Source organism: Macaca nemestrina, chromosome 8, assembly GCF_043159975.1.
Source record: "Macaca nemestrina isolate mMacNem1 chromosome 8, mMacNem.hap1, whole genome shotgun sequence".
Classification (NCBI taxonomy): Eukaryota; Metazoa; Chordata; class Mammalia; order Primates; family Cercopithecidae; genus Macaca; species Macaca nemestrina.
In genome coordinates, this window is record NC_092132.1 from 32,773,249 (window position 1) to 32,793,770 (window position 20,522).

A 20,522-nucleotide genomic window follows, 5' to 3' on the forward strand; every position below is an offset into this window, starting at 1 on the left:
GTCTCTTTCTCCAAATACTATCACATTCTGAGGTACTACTAGTGGTTAAGATTTCAACATAGAAATTTGGGGGAACACAATTCAGCCCACAAAAATGATTTACACATTTTTAAAGTTTTCATTTACATTCATTTGGCATTTTTTTGTTGTTGTTGCTATTTTGTTGAAACCATATCCCCTATTTATTGGTTTACATGACTTATGTTGCCATAGCAATTTTAGAAAGCTTGAAAAGCATCTTATTTATTCATTATTAAATATTTTTCCAATATAGTTGTTCCATTAATGTTGAACTAAAATTAACCAACCTTACTTAAGCACACAGAAATATATTTGGTTTGGAATATACGATAAAGCATGATATGTATTGATTTGGAACAATAGGACAAGTATTTCATCCATATTTTTCAGTTTTTAAATTTAGTATTTTACATTTGAAAAACAAGCATATTTGTTAATCTATCAGAAATAATCTCATATATATTGATATAATATGTCAAGTACATAATTTTTGTATTTCTTCTTTTGGACTAAACAGTATTTTGTATCAGGAGGTGCAAAGGTAGTTGAAAATACGTTATTTTCATATTTTATTTGTATCCATTCTTAGTATCTATCACCCAGATGACTTTCACCAGTCATTATCCTTCAATATTCAAGTAAAAAGAGTTGACCCCCATCCCACATACAAGGGAAATCTACTCTCTCCTACAATTTTCAAAGAATGTCTGGGGATGCTTTTGTTCAATTCTGAATTTAAATCCTGTCTCCAGAAGCACCCTGCATAATAGAGACTGAAGCTGCTGCACTCTCTCAACATTACTCTTTTCATTTGTATCACTTTCTTTCGTTCTCATGAAAACCATAATGCAGGTGACAATGAAAGAGGACTATGGCACAATCCAGAGTCATTTAAGATTGAATAAGCCTACACTGTTCTAAATTTTCTTGATAACCCCCATCACAGGAATAATTGCTTGTATCTCTCCAATACCCTCTCTTATCCCAAACCATTCTTCATCTTTAATCTCTTCTGCATCTTGAATCTTCAGTCCTCATTTCCCCCTTCCCTCTGCCTCTTCTGGTATATAGCAGGGTAAGTCTCAAAATATTTGTTACTTTATTATGCAGAGTGATTTAACTATTTGTTTTTCTGGGTGATGTTGGGGAGTAGGAATGGATCTTGCCTTTCTTTTGAAACATGCTATTTTTTTTTTTAATCAAACAGCAGTGTTTTCTTATGAAGACATCACCCCTTCCCCACCTTCTAGTTAATTGAAACTGGAATGTTATTTTAAAATAACATTTTCTTTTATTCTCTTATTCATTTTTAAAATACTGTATAAGCCAAAAATAATGTAACTAGAAAACTAGTTTAAGCTTTATGAACACAAAGTGCATTATTATGTTGAAAAGCATCTGCTGATTTGCTAATGAGAGTCATTAATCATCATTAAATAAATAAACTCCTACTATCTTTCAGCTCAAAGTAGGCTAGAGTGGCCCACTTGACAAACAGTTTGATTGCCAAACAATGCCTGCAATTCAGAGAGCATCCATACTTTGACTTTTGATTTTGGACTTTTGTTTGAAGGCACTATTTTCTCTGTCCAAAATTATTAGCATGTGTCTTCTATCCTTCCAACAGGCCAATACAGGCCTCTTTGCTGCTTTCCTATCTTGTTTAAATACCTTTAGAATTCTCCAAAATGAATTCACTTGTACTGTATAGCCTATATTTGAAATTAGACTATTTCAAACCTGACTTTCTGGTGAAATCTTTCCAGCCATTTTAATAAAATGTAACACTAGTTAAATAGACAAAAACTTAATTCAATTTCTATAAATAGAGTTACTTAGCGTGTTTTACTTTGCCACTTTCTTATTCTCTTATCTATTGATTAAGACACAAATCTTTTAAATTAGGCTAGAAGCAAGAAAGTCTAATTGAAAAGTGATTTTCAATGTAAGATTTGTGCACAGGAACAATAATCAGTCTTGTAAATAGATCAGAATAGGCCTGGAGTGAGGAATGTTTCCTACAGTTTAAAGATTTTTGCTTCTCCCCATGAACATCACCAAGCCAGACTTGTCAACTGTGCCTCGTTTCTTAATCATGAAATTACCCACTCACATAAATTGTAATCTCATGGCTCCTTCCACATCCCTAATACCAATAATTAAACAATCATTCTTTGTTAATTGTCCCAAACACTGGAATAATCAGGAGTTAGAATGCTTTAAGAATTTATTAATGATATTTTCAGTATTTTAGAATAAACAGAACACATTTATATCAACATATTTATTTTGAATCTACCTTATATAAATAAAATAAAATTAAGTCCCAAGTTCTTCTCACTGTTGTAAACTGAAATAAATGCTCCTTTTGCAGCTTGAGCTTTCTATTTGCCCTTCCTTTACTTCCACCCCAAATCCTGTAAGATTATTGAATTGGAGCTATTTGAAGAAAAAAATTCCTTAAGTATCTTCTTCTATTTATTCTTTTCTAAAGACCTTTTAAGGGTATGAGATTTTGGTTGAGGGCTGTCTATACTCCATGTGCTTTGCCAGAAAATCGGTTATTTTAATAATCTACATCATACAAAGCTATCATATGGTTAGCAGTAACTCAGTAGCAAAGGGATGAACAAGGTATTTCAATTTAAAAAATAAGTGAATTTTATCCATTAGGGTAGCAACATAGAATAGACACTATGAAATCAGACATAAGTATGTCTACCACATCCTTGATCAGTGGCCTTATAATGTCTTGGTGCTTTATTTTTCTCTAGAGATTGTTTTGAGAAATAGAATATCATTTCTAAAATATCTAACACATACTAGATTCTTGAAAATATCTAATTCCCTTCTGATTTCCAGACAAATCCTTGTAAGGACACTTCATTGCCAACTTTTTAATAATTCCTCTTATTCTGAGAATATTGTCGTAGAAGTTGGTTCCAAGAAATGATTTATTAGAGTCATGTCACTTACTCTCCACTACTCATGAGTCATTTAAATGTGTTGAAAATAAAATTTGTAAAAACCAGATAATATAATTAAGATGGTGGCATAGCTATTTTGTAGTTTTATTTCTATATTCTCAAATGGAGAAAATTATTAAAATTAATCTACAGAAAAAAAATTATTTACAAATGTGTTATTCATTTTCTCTTTGAGATTGTCTCAACAGCTTGTCAATAAAACTGTAAGAAATATGATTTCCTGTTAAATACAAAACAAAATAGCAGTAACACCAACAAACATGTTTTTAAAACCATTTACCTCTTCTTAACATATCCAAACATTTAGCAATTCTTGCTCTCAGATCTGCAACGGAATTTTTGTTTTTGTTTATTCCCACAGTTTCTAAATTTTCTTAATATCCAGCAGCTGCTAAGTCTAAGATGTATTCATTTTATTATCAATCGTTCAAAGTGTAGTGTATCTTTCTATTCCATTTTCCTATCCTCAGCTCCCTGAATGCATGTTATCACTATGTCTTTCAGAGAATAATTTTTTTTTAAGTTAATGAGGACTATTTCAATTTGGTTAGGAAGGGTTTGGATTACATCAAGAATGTTTTTTAAAGACAACAAAAATTGAATAAGATTAGATCCATTTCATTTATAATAACATTTAGTGCTACCATAATATTTGTTTAGCATAAACAATAAATTTAATTTCATAAACAAACACGAGATAGAGGCAATTCATGAGAAATTTATACAACTATTTTAAAACAGAAAATGAAAGAAATTCAATTTATTGTGTAACCCTATCCTATTTTGCTTGTTATTAGAATGTATTTTTATAGTTCCTTAGGACAAATCTGCAATGATTTTCTTTTTAAAGATTCACCAGTACTGAACACGTTATTTATATCACCAGTTAATGTTGCTATTCTATTAAGAATTAAGTCTCTTTATGTTTCAATTCAAAGTAATGCCTGACTCTTCTGTGCATTTTAATATGGCTGTTGTCAGCTGACTAGCTATCAAAGTGAAACTCCAGTTTCAATCTTCACAATAGACTGACAACAAAGCAACCAAATAATAGGTTGACAATTTCTTTTTTTCCTTCCTTTTTTTTTTTTTTTGAGACAAAGTCTCATTCTGTCGCCCAGGTTGGAGTGCAGTGGTGTGATCTTGACCCACTGCAACCAAAAATCTAATGATAAGATCAGACATCATAGAATAGAGGTTAGAGTCAGGGAGACTTGGTTTTGATGCCTTCTTCTGTACTTTAAGATAATGTGATACTATTTAAGTTTTGAAGGTGGCTGGGCGCAGTGGCTCACACCTGTAATCCCAGAACTTTGGGAGGCCGAGACAGGTGGATTACTTGAGGTCAGGACTTAGAGACCAGCCTGGCCAAGATGGTGAAACCCCGTGTCTACTAAAAATACAAAAATTAGCCAAGCATGGTGGCACACACCTGTAATTCCAGCTACTAAGAAGGCTGAGACACGAGAATTGCTTTAGTACAGGAGGCGGAGGCTGCAGTGACCTAAGATGGCACCATTGCACTCTAGCCTGGGTGATGGAATGAGACTCTGTCTCCAAAAAAAAAAAAAAAAAGAAAGAAAAAAGAAAAAAGTTTTGAAGGCTGTGATGTTCTTACTTGGAAAGTGGGTTCAATAATATCAGCTACGCCGTAGAGTTAATGGGAGGATTACATAAACTAATGTAGATAAAGTCTTTAGTAGAGCTGCTGACACTTTAATAAACATCAAATGTATCATCATTAGTTACCACCTACTTAGAACTGTTGTTTTCAAATACAAACTTTATTACATGTTTAATGGCTGAAATAGATTTATCCAAAAATTTTGTATAAATGTTATGTGTCAATAAAAAACACTTGAATAAAAAATAATTATAAAAGCAGATGTCAAATTTGAAATGTATATCTTATTAAGATGAGAATCTAATTATCTGATTGAAAATAAATGTAAACCACATAGTTTTCCATAAAAATGAGGAAGGCAACCAAAGATAACTCCAAAAATATGTTTGGTTTATGAACAGGCCAGTTAAAAGACAATTTATAATATTTGAAAAAGATAATTCATAATATTTGAAAGAATCTTACTTAGGAACAACAAGTATATACACATAACTTTTTAATAATAATTTTTCATAGGAATAAGAGCTTATACCTTTGGTATTCACAAATGATGGTGTCTTAAATGATATCTTAGATATTAGATAAGCTAAATAAAATTATAATATAAAATGGAAAAATTTTAAATAAGAATTTAAATAGCAGTCTAAAGTATTATTTCCCTATATAGTGTTTATTCTAAATCTATTTTCACATGTGTCTTTTAACCTTAGATTTCAGACTGAACTAAATTATGATGTTCTGGAAGTTCATGATGGGCCAAATCTTCTGTCACCCTTGCTTGGATCTTACAATGGCACCCAAGTGCCCCAGTTTCTATTTAGTAGCAGTAATTTTATATACCTTCTATTTACAACAGACAACAGTCGTTCCAATAATGGCTTCAAGATTCACTATGAAAGTAAGTAATGATAAATTTTTTTGATTTCCTCATTCTGTTTGCTCTACATTTTGTATTATTATAGTTTTACTAAGAGAACTAGTAGCTCTATTTATTTTAAATCAAAACTTTCCTTCATCTATAAGAATGTTAATGCTTTATAAGGTAAGGTGTGTGTTTTAGTAAATTCTGCAATAGATTTTCCAGCAATATCTATCTAATATCATTATGAAGCAAAATACTAAAGAAATATCAGAAGCATCAAATCATTATTTGAAAATGAGTTTGTGTACCAATTATTTGTGTATAGTTCTGAAAAGCAGATAATAGGCAGTAATTGCCAGCCTGAGATATATAAACAACTTTTTTAGCATTTACTTCACAAATTCAGTTATTCTTTTATAGTTTCCTCACATTGATTGTATGTATTTTCCATTTAAAATATTTAATTTTATTATTTTGCATAAAATTCTGAAAATCATATTAAAATTAAAAAGCAAACTGTGTACACATATATTTAAATATGATTAATATAAGTAAAGAAAACTATATTAATACAAGCTATAATTCAGAGTGTTGGAATCATCATAATCCCTATTAAATCTAATGGTTTTGTTTAAAAAGTCTAAAATATTTTTGATTTTTGAAAAATTTTGATGCTGATATGAACACAGAAATGAGCTTTTTTTTCTTTACAAACATTTTGTGCATGTGTGGCTATACTGCATAAGATTTATATGTGTGCAAACATATAAATTTACATATGCATACGTTTTCATCATGAATGCATAGCCATATACTTTTACATGAAATGCACTTTTGATAAATGAATCTTAACAACACACTTAAGAGGGTTATTAAAATATGTCTTTATTTCAAATGCAGATATTATATTATTTCTTTTAATATTCAAGTTGATTATGACCTTTTCCCCCTCAAGAAGAAATTTCTGCATTTCAAATATATAGTTTTATATTTGCTGTTGGGCATCTATCTTCAATACATATAGTCAATGGACTCATGGGTTTTTTAAAATAATTGTCAATATAGATCCATTACTTTTTAAAAATCATCTTATCTACAGTATTGTTTAATTATATTAACTTCTCATTATTTTGAGCTTTGTAGAATGAAAGTATACTTTACAAAAATCATTGTAAAATGCAACAAGAGAATGCACATATACGTGGGGGTTCAAATGAACTAAAGTGCCTTAACTGAGATTTTTAGTCTAGCATGTATTTATTAAACCTGAGTCAAATTAGTCATTTAGAAAAATCTACTTCAAAACTAATCCTCACTAGTAATTAATTGATATCAATATGCAGGCAGCTTTTCTTTTTTTTTCTTTTTTTCTTTTTTTTGAGACGGAGTCTCGCTCCGTCGCCCAGGCTGGAGTGCAGTGGCCAGATCTCGGCTCACTGCAAGTTCCGCCTCTGGAGTTTATGCCATTCTCCTGCTTCAGCTTCCCCAGTAGCTGGGACTATGGGCGCCCGCCACCTCGCCCGGCTAGTTTTTTTTTTTTTGTTTTTTTTTTTTTTTTTTTTTTTTTGTATTTTTTTAGTAGAGACAGGGTTTCACCGTGTTAGCCAGGATGGTCTCTATCTCCTGACTTCGTGATCCGCCCCCCGTCTTCGCCTCCCAAAGTGCTGGGATTACAGGCTTGAGCTACCGCGCCGGGCCAGGCAGCTTTTCTTTTAGTCCATTGTAGTATCCTTTACCCAGTAAATCATATCCAATCCCATTCCACCCAGGGTATGTGGTCTTTATCAGAAACAGGACTATTTTAAAGATTAAATGAAACAAAACATGCAAAGTGTTTTGCGTAACTGGTAACATGCAGCAAACATGCAGTATGTTCTCAATAAATGATAGCCTTTACATTTCTCCTACAAAAGCTAGTCAGATAAGGAATAAAAATAAGAAGGCTCAAATGCATACCTTCAGTTAGCGTTTGTCATTTACAAGTTCTTAGTGTCATAGTCCAAGTTATTTTTGAGGGCTAGTGCCTTAAAGGGCAAAGTGGAAGCTGAGAGCTCAGAAATGTTGAGGTTGATTAGAGACACACTTGGTGTTAATTTGGTCAAATCTGGCAAGATGCATTGTATTTAAATTTGTCTTTAAGAAATCACTTTCTCTCCTTCTATTAGTCTTGTGGTATATTTACTCCTGTGAAATAATCTCCAACAATATAAATCCTTTCTTATCAAGAAACAAACAAAAGTCTTTTCATTCATCTCTTTCTTACTGTTTCCCAAGCTGAAGGTAACTAAACTATATTTTTCAAATGAACCATTCACAAACCTCAAAATCAGTAGATTACTAATGAGAACATTAACAATACATTTGGCATTTGCTGTATTTCTATTTTTTTTTTTAATCAATTTCATTGAAAGTGAAAGTAGTTTGTCTTCCCCAGGCAATCAAAATCCTATAGGAAGGAATGCTTGCAATGCCACCACGGCTTGTACTCCAAGTTTCTGTTATATTGCCTTTCCCAAGGCATTTTTTACCCCACTCTGTCTGCCCCTCAAAACATGGGGATTACAAAAACTGTATCAATAAGATAAGGTTGGCTGGGTGCAGTGGCTCACGCCTGTAATCCCGACACTTTGGGAGGCTGAGGCAGGTGGATCACGAGGTCAGGAGTTCGAGACCAGCCTGACCAACGTGGTAGAAACCCCATCTCTACTAAAAATACAAAAATTAGCTGGGCATGGTGGTGCATGCTTGTAATCCATGCTACTCAGGCTGAAGCAGGAGAATCACTTGAACCCAGGAGGTGGAGGTTGCAGTGAGCCGAGATCACACCATTGTACTCCAGCCTGGGTGACAGCGTGAGACTCCATCTCAAAAAAAAAAAAAGATAAGACTATTTATAGGTTTCAAAACACATTAAAATTATAACAGCATAAAGTAGACTTTAGGAATATAATTTATTTTTATTTCTGTAGTTTTTCCCCAGGAAAAATCACATCTGTTTATTATGTTGTATTGCTTGAAATATGACTATAATTAAGTCTTGGATATCTAAATATTATACAAATTTTAAATTTGAAAATGGATACAGAACAAACCTATAGACATATATTCACCTCCAGATATATGTTTTTTGTATGAATGTCTAGATATATTTTCCAATTAAAGAAAATGTTAGACATCTAAAAGAATGTAAAATTTATGACCAATAGATATTTGAGGGGAGGAGTAGTAGAAACAGAAACATAAAATGTTCAAATTTTTTTTACATAAATAAGAAAAATGTCTATTTGGGGATTCTATTTTTTAAAAACACAAGCTCTATGAAGCAGTAAGGAAAAAGATAAAATGTTAATGTCATTTGATAAAATGCAGACATGAACTTCTGAAAATTATGTACGTTGCCAAAATTTAAGAATTTTCTAAAACTAGCTGGGCGTGGTGTCTCACACCTGTAATCCCAGTACTTTGGAGGCCAAGGTGGGAGTATCACTCGAGGTCAGGAGTTTGAGACCAGCCTGGCCAACATGGTGAAACCACGTCTCTACTAAAAATACAAAATTTAGCCAAGCGTGGAGGTGCATGCCTATAATTCTAGCGACTTGGGAGGCTGAGGCAGGAGAATTGATTGCTTGAACCCAGGAAGCAAAGTGGAGGCTGCAGTGAGCCAGGATTAGCCACTGCATTCCAGCCTGTATGATGGGCGAGACTCCATCTAAAGAAAAAAAAAAAGGAATCTTCTAAAACTACTTACCAATTATGTTTTAGTATTTAATAATGACTGTTAATAAATAATACTGATATCAGTTCATCATGATGTTTCTCATTTTCTTAAGTTTGCAACATTTCCATTGCCTTGAATTATGCCTTGAGTTATTTGCTTGTCAACCAATTATGAACTATTTCTTTAGATTTATTTTGTGACTCTTTGATCAATGCGGCACAGTGGAAGACATAAAATAAATACATCATCTTACTTTATCAGTTGAAAAGCCAAGAAAGGCAAATGAATTATTAACCCCATATATTCATTGACCTTTACTATAGGTCAATGACCAAAAACATTACAATCACTTTTGAATAATTAAATTTTACTGTAATTTACATTGTATATGACCACTGCAACCCCCATTTCTCTGATTTTAGAAGATTTTACTACAATGTTAGAGTTTCATATAAAGGAAAGTTATATGTAACCTGGAACATTGGAGGAAATTGAAACCTAAAGGAAGGGGATCTAAACTTTTCTGTTAAAGATTGAGAAGATTGTGTACGTTAAGGGGACAACTGAAGGTGTTCCTACGAGACAAAGCGTAAAACTAATGAGGAGACTTATCTGATTGATATAAAGAATGACCACTGGGAGATAATGACAAAAATTTAGAATAGTAAAGTCTAATTTGGGAATCTTAATTTTCAGGGTGACGACTTTGAACATGGTGCCATTAGCCATCGGGTATTAAAGCTATGAAAAAACATGTTTTGGCTATACGTATGTCCAACATTTTATATAGAATAAATTGGAGATGAAAGATACTGAAAAACATGCTAGATGTTATTGTTTATTTCATAAACTTGAGGTGATGAGGGCCTTGCATAGGGTAAGAGAAATAATACTTGACATGATGCTTTTCAATGAGAATGGATTTCAGACATATTTTGTGGAGGAAAAAAGTGAGGAGTCAAAGACAAATGAGAGTTTTAAAGCACTGGGTACTGGCCAGGTGCATTGACTCACGCCTGTAATCCTAGCACTTTGGGAGGCTGAGGCAAGCAGATTACCTGAGGTCAGGAGCTTGAGACCAGCCTAACAATACAAAAAATTAGCCGGGCATGGTGGCATGTGCCTGTAGTTCCAGCTAATCAGGAGGCTGAGGCAGGAGAATTGCTTGAACCCAGCAGGTGGAGGTCACAGTGAGCCGAGACTGTGCCACTGCACTCCAGCCTGGGTGACAAAGGAAGACTCTGTCTCAAAAAGAAAGCACTGGGTGCTTAGAAAAATAATGGTCTCACTTAGAAGAGGAACTTAGCAGATAAAAGTAGTTATGTTGAAGATAAATTTGTCTCTATTGTATTTTAGTTTTTCATTAAAATAACAGCATTTAGATGAAGTGAATATGCTTGATAAATATACTTAAAATGTGCAATTTCCCTCTTTAAAATTAAACTTCTATTTTGTACCATTTTGTTTAGCTTCATTTTTGAATTGGGTAGCTAATACAAATAAATATTTTCTCATATAAATGTGATTGAATATAATTATACAATATTAAAAATGTTAATGATTAATTTTGGAATATAGAAATAGTAGTTATTCATTGTTTAAATATCCTATATAGGAAGAAAAAATAATAACATGGTATACTTTATACCAGTGATTCTCAATTGAGAGTTGTTGCACCCCAAGAAATGTGTAGCAATATCTGGAGATATTTGTTATTGTCATGACTGGAGAAGTGCTACTGGCATCAAACAAGTGGGGGCCAGGAATGTTTCTAGAAAACATTGTCATGGCATGATCTCAGCTAGAGATTGTAAATTGCAAGGAAGATATCAGGAGACACTGAAGTGTACTATAGACTATTGATAACAGCAACAGTTAACCACCAGAAGAAACGTACTAATTGGTTTTTCTTAGAACGGTTCTGGTGTTCATACTTTCATACCTTGCAAAATGCCTCTACTCTTCTTCTTTTTCCTTTAGTGATTAGAATATTTTGTATAATATTTAGAATGGTGCTTGGAATATAATAAATTCAAGAAATGTTGACTATCACTATGATTATTATTGTGATATATATGTGTATATATACACAAAATTTAAAACAATACAAAGTTTTACAGATAGTTATACATTTTCATCAAGTTCTTATACAATTAAATGACCTGAATTTGATCCTTAATGGTAGGAAATGAAAAAACAAATTTACTAAATAAATTGCTGATTTTAAAAATGAAGTATGAGTACCTTTATTTGTAAAAATCATTGCTTGTAACTGTTTGAAGAATTAGGAATGATTTTCAGCAAATCCTAACCCCATCAAGCTTACTCTTTATTTTCTTCCCTTTGTTTTCTAGGTGTTACAGTAAACACGTATTCTTGCTTGGACCCTGGAATACCTGTACATGGCCGTCGCTATGGTCATGATTTCTCCATTGGCTCTACTGTTTCATTTAGTTGTGATCCAGGATACAGGTTGAGTCATGAAGAGCCCCTTCTATGTGAAAAAAACCACTGGTGGAGTCATCCACTTCCAACCTGTGATGGTAATAACTCATTTGACATGCAAAATATGCTGATTTAGAAACAGAAAAATCAATTTTTTTATATGGGATTTGACATAATTATAAATCTTTTAGATTTTTTAAAGGTTCTTTTGTTTTCTGGCAAATTTATGCTATAAAACCATTCATGAAATAAAGACTGTTGCTAATCAACCAAACTTACTCCATGCCTAAAAATACTATCTATGTATCTACCCTGTTTGTATTTGCATATATATTTAAAACTCACCTATGTAACTATTTAAGAACATACTGTGGACCTTTTGAAAACAGCCTTGAAAATGCCAAATTGGTATGAGAAGAAAGCCCTAAAAAAAATGCAGCATTCGCTTCCTGCCTTGAATGACAAAATGTCCCAGTTCAAATGGAAGGCGAGCTTGTCTACCCAAATTCTAACCAGCTACACAGCACCATGGTAGTTTACTCAGACTACCCTGTTGTGTCAAGTTCCTAGTTATAATAAATAGTATACCAGTGTTCTTTACTGCTTCTTTGTTTCTGTGAAAATAAGTCAGAATCACTTCATTTTTCAGGAAACATATATGAAATCCAGTGGAAGAAACTGCTTCTCCTAAGATTGGAAAGTGCTTTCATATTTGCTTGTCAAAAAGCACACTCAATGTAAATCTAGATATTATTTAACTATGGGTTTTAATTTCTATTTACAGCACTATTTTCAAATTCTACACATATTGTTTCTTAAGGTGGAAGATGCCATTTGTCATTTTATGATTAAATTTTCAAGTGTTGTCTGTGCCATCATTTTTTAAACAGTTTTAAGCTAATTTGTTTTTATATCAAGATTTAAACACATCATCAAAACATCTTCCTTTAATTTCTGATTGTAAGTGACAGAAACCCATCTCTAACTGGTATTTAAAAATAAAAACAAGCTGTTGTTCAACTGTTCAAATAGTAGAAAAGGCAAAGTGGGATACCTCTCATTGCTAATAAGAAGTATAAATTCAAAACTTTTTAAGAATTTCTCTATCTTTCACCTAGACTTTTCTCTGAGATTCACATAATTGTCTTATATTGCAGCCAGGTTTTTTCCATGTGAGGAATTGACAGTAGTGTATACACTCTTGGGAGATGGAAGTTGTTAGTCCTGTATCTTCAGATTCAGAGAGGAATGAGAGCTCTTCCCTGTTACTCTAATTAGAAAAATCCCAGGGGAGGTGTTCAATTGGTCCATATCTAAACTAGTAACTATAGTGAAGGAGAAGGGCCCATTATGGTTGACTTTGTCTTGGTCATGTGCTCATCTATCCCTGTGGTTGAGACAAACCATGGTGGTATAAAGGTCCTATGTTTGCCAGACCCTAATAAAACTACAATGTTGGCCTGAATGAGGAGCATTCACCATGAAAGAAAGGTACAGAGGCAATATTGTAAGAATCAGGAAGATAAAAAGTAATGGCAAGCCCATCAACACACCTAACTTTTATTAATAATAAAAGCAAATAGATCCAGTTTTCCCAGGAGCAGCACAGGCCTTCATCATTTTTCATCAGTGCAATGGCAATCATTTCTGAGTTTTTCAATCCAACCCCATGTTTCTCTCTAAGGTTATTTCATGTTATATTCCAGATCCAAAATTCTTAATGGCTTTTTATTGCTTAGAAATGAAAGCTCAAATGACTAATCATGGAATTCATGGTCCTTAACCTTGAGAAATCCATCCTTTTCCATGATGTTTCCATCCTGCGTTCTTACAATGCATCTTTATTTTAAAAGATCAAATCATGTTACTTTTAACCTCTGTCATGACCTGGCCTCCTCTTTTGCATTTCTGTTTCATGTTGAGTGTAACTGGACAAGGACTGAATTATATTTATTTTAAAAATGGCTAAGCTGTGTGTAAAACAGCTACTTAATAATTTTTTTTTCTGTTGACTCGAACTGAACTCAACTATCATGTCACCTAGTGAACAGATTTGATCAGACGCTTCCTGTAATAGAGACTTTTGCGCCAGAGGTAATTAGTACAAATCTCCTGAGGTAACAAGGGAGAAACAGACAAACAGAAGTTCTTGCCCTGTTCCAGGAATGTAAACTTGATTTGCCTAGGTTGCCTAATGCTTGTGTACAGTGTGCTTTACTCTAACATACATCAGCTTTTGTGATGTCTTTGTATCCCATGATTAGCTGATTTACAAAGCAAACCAGACAATGTAGTTTGGTGGTAATAACAGTGATGACTAATATTTATTGAGTTTTTACCATGTGCTGATACTGCTACAGGTGCTTTATGTATTTTAAGTCATTTTCTCTTCCAAGTAACTCTGTAAGATAAGTGCTATAATGATCACCACTTGCAGATGAGGAAACTAAGGCAAAGGAAAATTAAGAACCTCACCGTATATCACCCCACTCATTAATGGCAAAGTCAGAATTTAAATCCAGGCAGCCTAGATCCAGGTCCTGGGCACAAGTCTGCCACTACACTGTCACCTGCCCACATTCTACACAATAGGAAAATACTAAAATTCCTTAAAATGAAAGATAGATGATACATTTGTTATTCTTTCTCAGTGATGTCACATACTTATTTTAAGGACTTTATATGTGAATGTATATATTTATATATGATACAGTCATTTTAATAGTTTATTGATACTCTGTGCTGCTTGGAATGCATAACTGAAAAGCAGGACATTACCCTTTTTGCTATCAATTATACCAAAGAAAAAGAGTAATTTTATTTAATTCTATTTTCTGTGTATATGCTTAGATTTTGAAGTAAAAATGGATCCTTTCTTAATTCATATTTCACTATTGACTGAAGAACTTTGAACCTTGAACCAGAAATTCTTTCATCAGATTCTGCATTAGTTTGTAAATTTAGTGCCTTATTTATTTATTTTTTTTTTTAAATTCCACTTCTTAAAGAATTTCTCTGCTTCTCCTTTTAAACTTTTAGGTCTAGTTTTCAACAAGCAGCCAGAGTAAGCTTTTATAAACTAAGGCAAATCAGGACAACCCCTTACCTAGAACCTTCTTGCAACTTTCATCCCAGGCAGAATAAAATCCAAAGACTTTTGCATGATTTGATTAACCCCAGGTATTCTGGGCCCTTACTACATCCCATACTTCATCCTTCACCACTGTCTTCCTCATTCATGCTACTCCATTCCAACTACACGTGTCTCCTGAATAATTTTCCCAATATGAGAACCCTTTCCCATTCCTCCCATTCTGTCCCTCTAAGCCTCCCTTCCTTTTGTCCTGAATCAGGATTCCCCCACAGAACCATATGACTCACTCCCTAATTTCACTCACAACTATATACTCAATACTTGCCTCAGTAATTATGTGAAAGAGTAACCCCTTTCGTGCCACTTAAATTTTACTTCCTAGTATTTTTCACTCTGTTTACATTATTTTTTGGTATTTATTGTCTCTTTACCTAACAGAATATACATGTCATGTAGTAGGTGCTCTGCTAGACTCACTGTCGTACTCTCAATGCCAAGAAGAGTCCTTGTCAAATAGTTGGCACACAATAAATCTGTGTTGAATGAAAGAAAGCTATATTCTCCATGAAATGTACTTATGGAAATACTTTTGCTTTTGGTTTTGCATATATATTTTCTGGTTTTTGCCTTCATGAATTTTGTTCTTTTTCCCCTGGAATGTTCTAGCCCTTCCCTCAACTATGCATATCAAAATTCTAGTCAACTTTTAAAGGTTATGAACTTGATCATGCTTTTCCTGAACAAAGCAACTGGGCATAATCTTGACTTTTTCTAAACTCTGTAGCTCTCTATATTTACATGGCATTTATTGCTACCTTATAACCAGTTATTGATTTGTTAACTTAGTATTTATTAATTATGCTGTATATACACTATAAAAAGACTGTTGAGCATAAACAGTGTCTACATTCTTCTTGAATGGATAACAGTTATACTCTATCTTATTTTTCTTATATTCTTATAATCAAGAACCAGGTGTTCTTGTTGCTTTAACATGTATTTGTAAAAGATGTCCCGTGACACATAAGAGATTTGATTTAAAAAACAAACTTTTTTTTTTTACTAGATACTTTGATTAGAACTTACTCCTATATATCTCTGCAGTATTTTTGATAAAACTGAGATTTGAATGGCTCTAAGGTAGACCAGACCAGAAATTTTAGGAGAGCATTTTGCTTTGTCCAACATATCAAGTGTTAAAGGCTACATGTATGCTAAAAGTCACAGATAAATGATGTTTTTTATGCACTGGGTACATGAGATTGTCATGAGTAATGGCGTAGGGCTAAGATCAGATGCTGGGTTTGAAGCAACCTTAATATTTTAGGTCATTCATCATTGATTTTAATAAGCTCTTACAAATTCTTATCTTTCCAATAGGAGGAATAGTTTTTAGATAAGCAAACATCATCAGTATGAAAGAATATTCAGTAATGAATTAACCACTTTTAAAATTAATCCAACTCAAAGATACTTTCTATTTAGCATTAGCATCTGTCACTGTACAATCTCATGTAATTGCTTAAAAAGCTGACAGTATAAAACAAATGCAATTTAAAACATTGGCAATGTAAAATAAACCCATTTAGAAAAAAATGAAAAATTTCATTAGGTTGATGAAAATGATGAGGCTGATGATGGTGATGATGGAGAACTATTTCAGTCACATAGGAAGCCACTGGCAAATGAGAATTCAAAAGAGATAGATCAATTAAAGAACATAGACAAGGATACTGACACAATAGGTGTTGGGTGCACAAAAAAAGTGATTTGAACATAAAAGGATAAAATGAATCTCTGAGAAAATAAAGGATGCCCCTGATTTTTTTTTTAATATATTGATCATTTGTGAGGGAAGTGCCACAAAATCAAACATAAGTAAAGAACATCATAGCTTGCTAAAACAGTACTGTTAACATGGAAAAAACATCAACACGATTCAAGAATCTGCTTGAGATCATAGACCCTGGAACTAGACTGAGTTCTATCTATACTTGCTTTCTCATCTGTAAACCGCATAATTACAGCATTCTTCTCAAAAGGTTGTTGTGGGGGCTGAGTTAACATAAATAAAATCTGCAGAATAGTGCCAGCTACATTTTAAGATCAAAACAGTGTTTAGTTTTGTTTTTGGTAAGAATTATTAAATCGTTGTAATTTTATCTTGTTTTATTAGATATAAAATAAAATTTATGTGTCTTTATGTTTTTAGTTTCATCTTTCAAAAGAACTTAAATTACATTCTTTCCCCACTATTTACTATGAAATTCCATCTTTAATTCCATTCTCTTCAATGTCTGCATCCAATGATAATTATTTTCAAATAACAGAAATCTTCACTTTGTTTTAAAAACGTATTCTATATTTTCCCATCTGATTCTAGTCAAAGTAATATTATGAATGTTTGTTGTAATATATTAGCTGTTGAGCATTCCTACTAAATTTTTAAATGTGTTTATGTGTTACAAAGATTTATTCATTTACCTGCAGAATGTCTCTTTAAGTTTCCCCTTCTACAAAGGTATATAGGTACAGCTTACAGACAAAACAATTCCCAAGAAACTTCTCAAGAAGTAGGATACTTGACAAAGTGTCTTTATTTGAAAGAATACTGATATACAGAAAAATTTCCTCTCAACTTCTTATACATACACACACACAAACACACAGATACACAAATACACACATGTGCATGCTCAGGGGCACATATCTGGTGTCCTTTCTAAAAGTTTGCATCTCTCTTTTTTGTTACCTTTTTGTGTATTTTAAATTAATTTAACTCCCTTAATTTTCATTCTTGTGTTCATTGAGAAATTTTATTCTAGCTGCACGACATACAGTCCTTTGAAATAGAGACTGTAGGTTTTAATTCAGTAGACATTTCACTCATCATATTTCACTTAACAAATTCATATGTTATAGTGTTAGGTGCTTTGGAGAGACTTCAAAACTCACTTTTCTAGTGTGCTGGGGAAGTGGGGCAAGGATCAAATGAGACAAGGGTACATGTTGCATTCATGATTCTTACTACCCTTGGCTGTGTCTAAGAGTTGGCCTTTTCAAGTGAAATAGAATAAGGAGTCAACAAATTCTCTGCTCATACTAGAATAAAAATGCTTACTAGGCAATTTTTTTTTTTTTTTTTTGCCTCCTCCAGTTTTCAATTTTGATAAAATTGTCTGGTGTACCATAAGCACTGATGGCTGTTGAATGTAGTAGAAGATTTGATTTGTTCTCAAGGAAATGAATATCAACTCAAATATTATTTGTTGACCTAAGATTAACTTATTTTTATTATCTTAGAATATTTACTTACAAAACTACATCCCTTCAAAAGATCCTTTTTGTTTATAATATTTCCTAGAAAAATACAGAAGTACAGAAGCAGCCTTGGAAACTTTTACAACTCACTTCATAGTTTCGAAAGGAATCCTATAAGGAATAACACATATCCCTTTAGGAATCTATATCAAACAATTTTATACAATTAGCAATTCATTTTCTTAGTGCTTAATAAGAGGGATTGCTGAACAATTAATTACTCATATTTAATTTACCACCAATTTATTCAAATACTGCTTATAATTAGAAATGTATTAGCACATACTTCAAATTCAAATGTGGAAAGTTGAGTCATGTTCCCTTGGGTACAGTACTAATTCTCAGATGCTACTGAGTACCCTTTTCTTCTCTAGTGATACAATGGATAAAATGATTTACTAGTATTGGAAAAGGTCTTAATACACACCTGCTATTACAAGGATGTAGCTTAAGCAAAGATAATGCGAATCCTCAATTCAAGAAAGGAGATAAGAGATTTATTCACCCTCTGTCTCTCTCACTGTTGATCACATGGCTCTATTTCTTTGTATTTCAGCATTATGTGGAGGAGATGTTAGAGGGCCTAGTGGAACAATCTTATCACCTGGTTACCCGGAATTTTATCCAAATTCTCTGAATTGTACATGGACTGTTGATGTAACCCATGGAAAAGGTAATTTGCCTCATGAAATAATAATTGGACTGTCTTCTGAATTTTCATTGAGTCTATTTTTATTTAATTTTCCTTTACATGTTCTTTTGCATGAGCAAAAATAGATCAATACTACAGTATGCTAAAACACATTTCAATTTAAATAATTGCCACAAAAATTATATTTACTCTTCTATAGTATTATAATGTGCTCATGTTTTTACAAGGCTGGTGCTATGAGAGATTTGTTTAGTTTTGATATAATAAACTAATGATATTTGAATTTTTTGTAACAAGAAAACGTCAAATAAGATGGCTGTAGTTTCTGACATAGTGTTAAGAAGTTGATTTCAGGAGTTCAAAGGGGAATATGAGATGCTCTGATATGCTGAGCCAATTTTAAAGCAACTAGTATATGTTTATACAAACTTGTTTACGAATGTTTCTGTTTTTGTTTATAATAATTATATTATTTAATTTATAGGCATTCTATAAATATCTGTGTCTCAGATTCTTTAGTACAGAGCTGCAGATATGTCTCACATAAATAGAGTAAAATTGCACTCTGCATAAGTAGATGTTAATAAATGTCCTTTTACAAATAAACAAATAAGTAAAAGACTCTGTAGTATTAAATATGGTTCATTCACGAGATTCAACCAGACTCATAAAACTTTTACAACCTACTTCACTGTTTTGAAAGGAATCCTATAAAGAATGACATGCATCCCTTTAGGAATCTATAACAAACAATTTTATGTAATTAATAATTCATTTTCTTAGTGCTTAATAAGAAGGACTGCTAAACAATTAATTACTGATATTTAATTTACCATCCATTTTTGCAAATATTGCTTATAATTAGAAATGTATAAGTAGGTACTTCAAATTTATCAAGGTACAGTGTAATTTATCAAGGCAACAACTTATCAATGGTAAAATGACCATTCCAATATATGAAAACAAAAAATATATTAAAGTTATTTACTTGAAGATCTCCATGGGCTGATCTTCTAAAGGAGCTACTTTATTCATTTTAAAACCTGATTTTGATAAGTACCCTTTATTTTAGCTCTGTTGCTTTATTACATTATTGAATTTTACTACTAAATTGTATTTATTGAAAATAAATAATTTTTTAAGAAAATCTAAAAAAATAAAAAATCAAAATAAAATACTTTTAGCAATAAGGAGATGTTACAATTAAAACTAAAGCCTTATGTTTAATACATTTAAATGTATTGTGTTTTCACAAATAAAGTTTGCCTTTGATAAAATTACATATTATTTTATCAGGAAGTGAGAATTATGTCAGGACAATTTTAGTTAGATTTCTACAATGAATTAAATATTATTGAGAAAAAAGTGTTTTTAAAACGAGTATTCTGGTACTGAATAGCAGGAATGAAGTAGAAGACTTTGTAAACTATGATTTTTGTCATTCTTTATTAGTAGAAGACTCTTTGCTGGAAGCTAAACAAGTATCCTATTATTCCATTGCGAAGTAGATTAATGGAGTTTAAAATAAGCTCCCTGATATTATAGAAGGGAATGGAGTGCTACATACTGCTTGCTATGTAAATAGAGGTTTAATTAACACTTAAAGTTTTGCATCTTCACAGGTTGCAAGTGTTAATTAAATCCGTATTTACATGGCAAGAGATGCAGATGTAGATGCCTTTGTTTTAAGAGCCAGCTGAGTTTGTTTGAAGTACAACTCTTCCAAAGTGTAGCCAAAGTTTCTTGAAGGAAAATCTCAAAGTTGGGAGAAATATTCAAGGTAATATAGTCTAACCTC

The 20,522-nt window shown here is 32.4% G+C and overlaps 1 protein-coding gene across 6 annotated transcripts in view; it reads left to right on the forward strand.

Moving 5' to 3' along the window:
- Positions 1–20,522, forward strand: part of LOC105475960 (CUB and Sushi multiple domains 3) — a 1,218,758-nt gene that overhangs the window by 787,150 nt on the left and 411,086 nt on the right. For all 6 annotated transcript variants that reach the window (XM_011731490.2, XM_071067898.1, XM_071067897.1 and 3 more), the window contains 3 exons: positions 5,343–5,530; positions 11,567–11,755; positions 18,629–18,745. In XM_011731490.2, the coding sequence (XP_011729792.2) occupies positions 5,343–5,530; positions 11,567–11,755; positions 18,629–18,745 (494 nt within the window). The remainder of the gene's footprint in view (positions 1–5,342; positions 5,531–11,566; positions 11,756–18,628; positions 18,746–20,522) is intronic.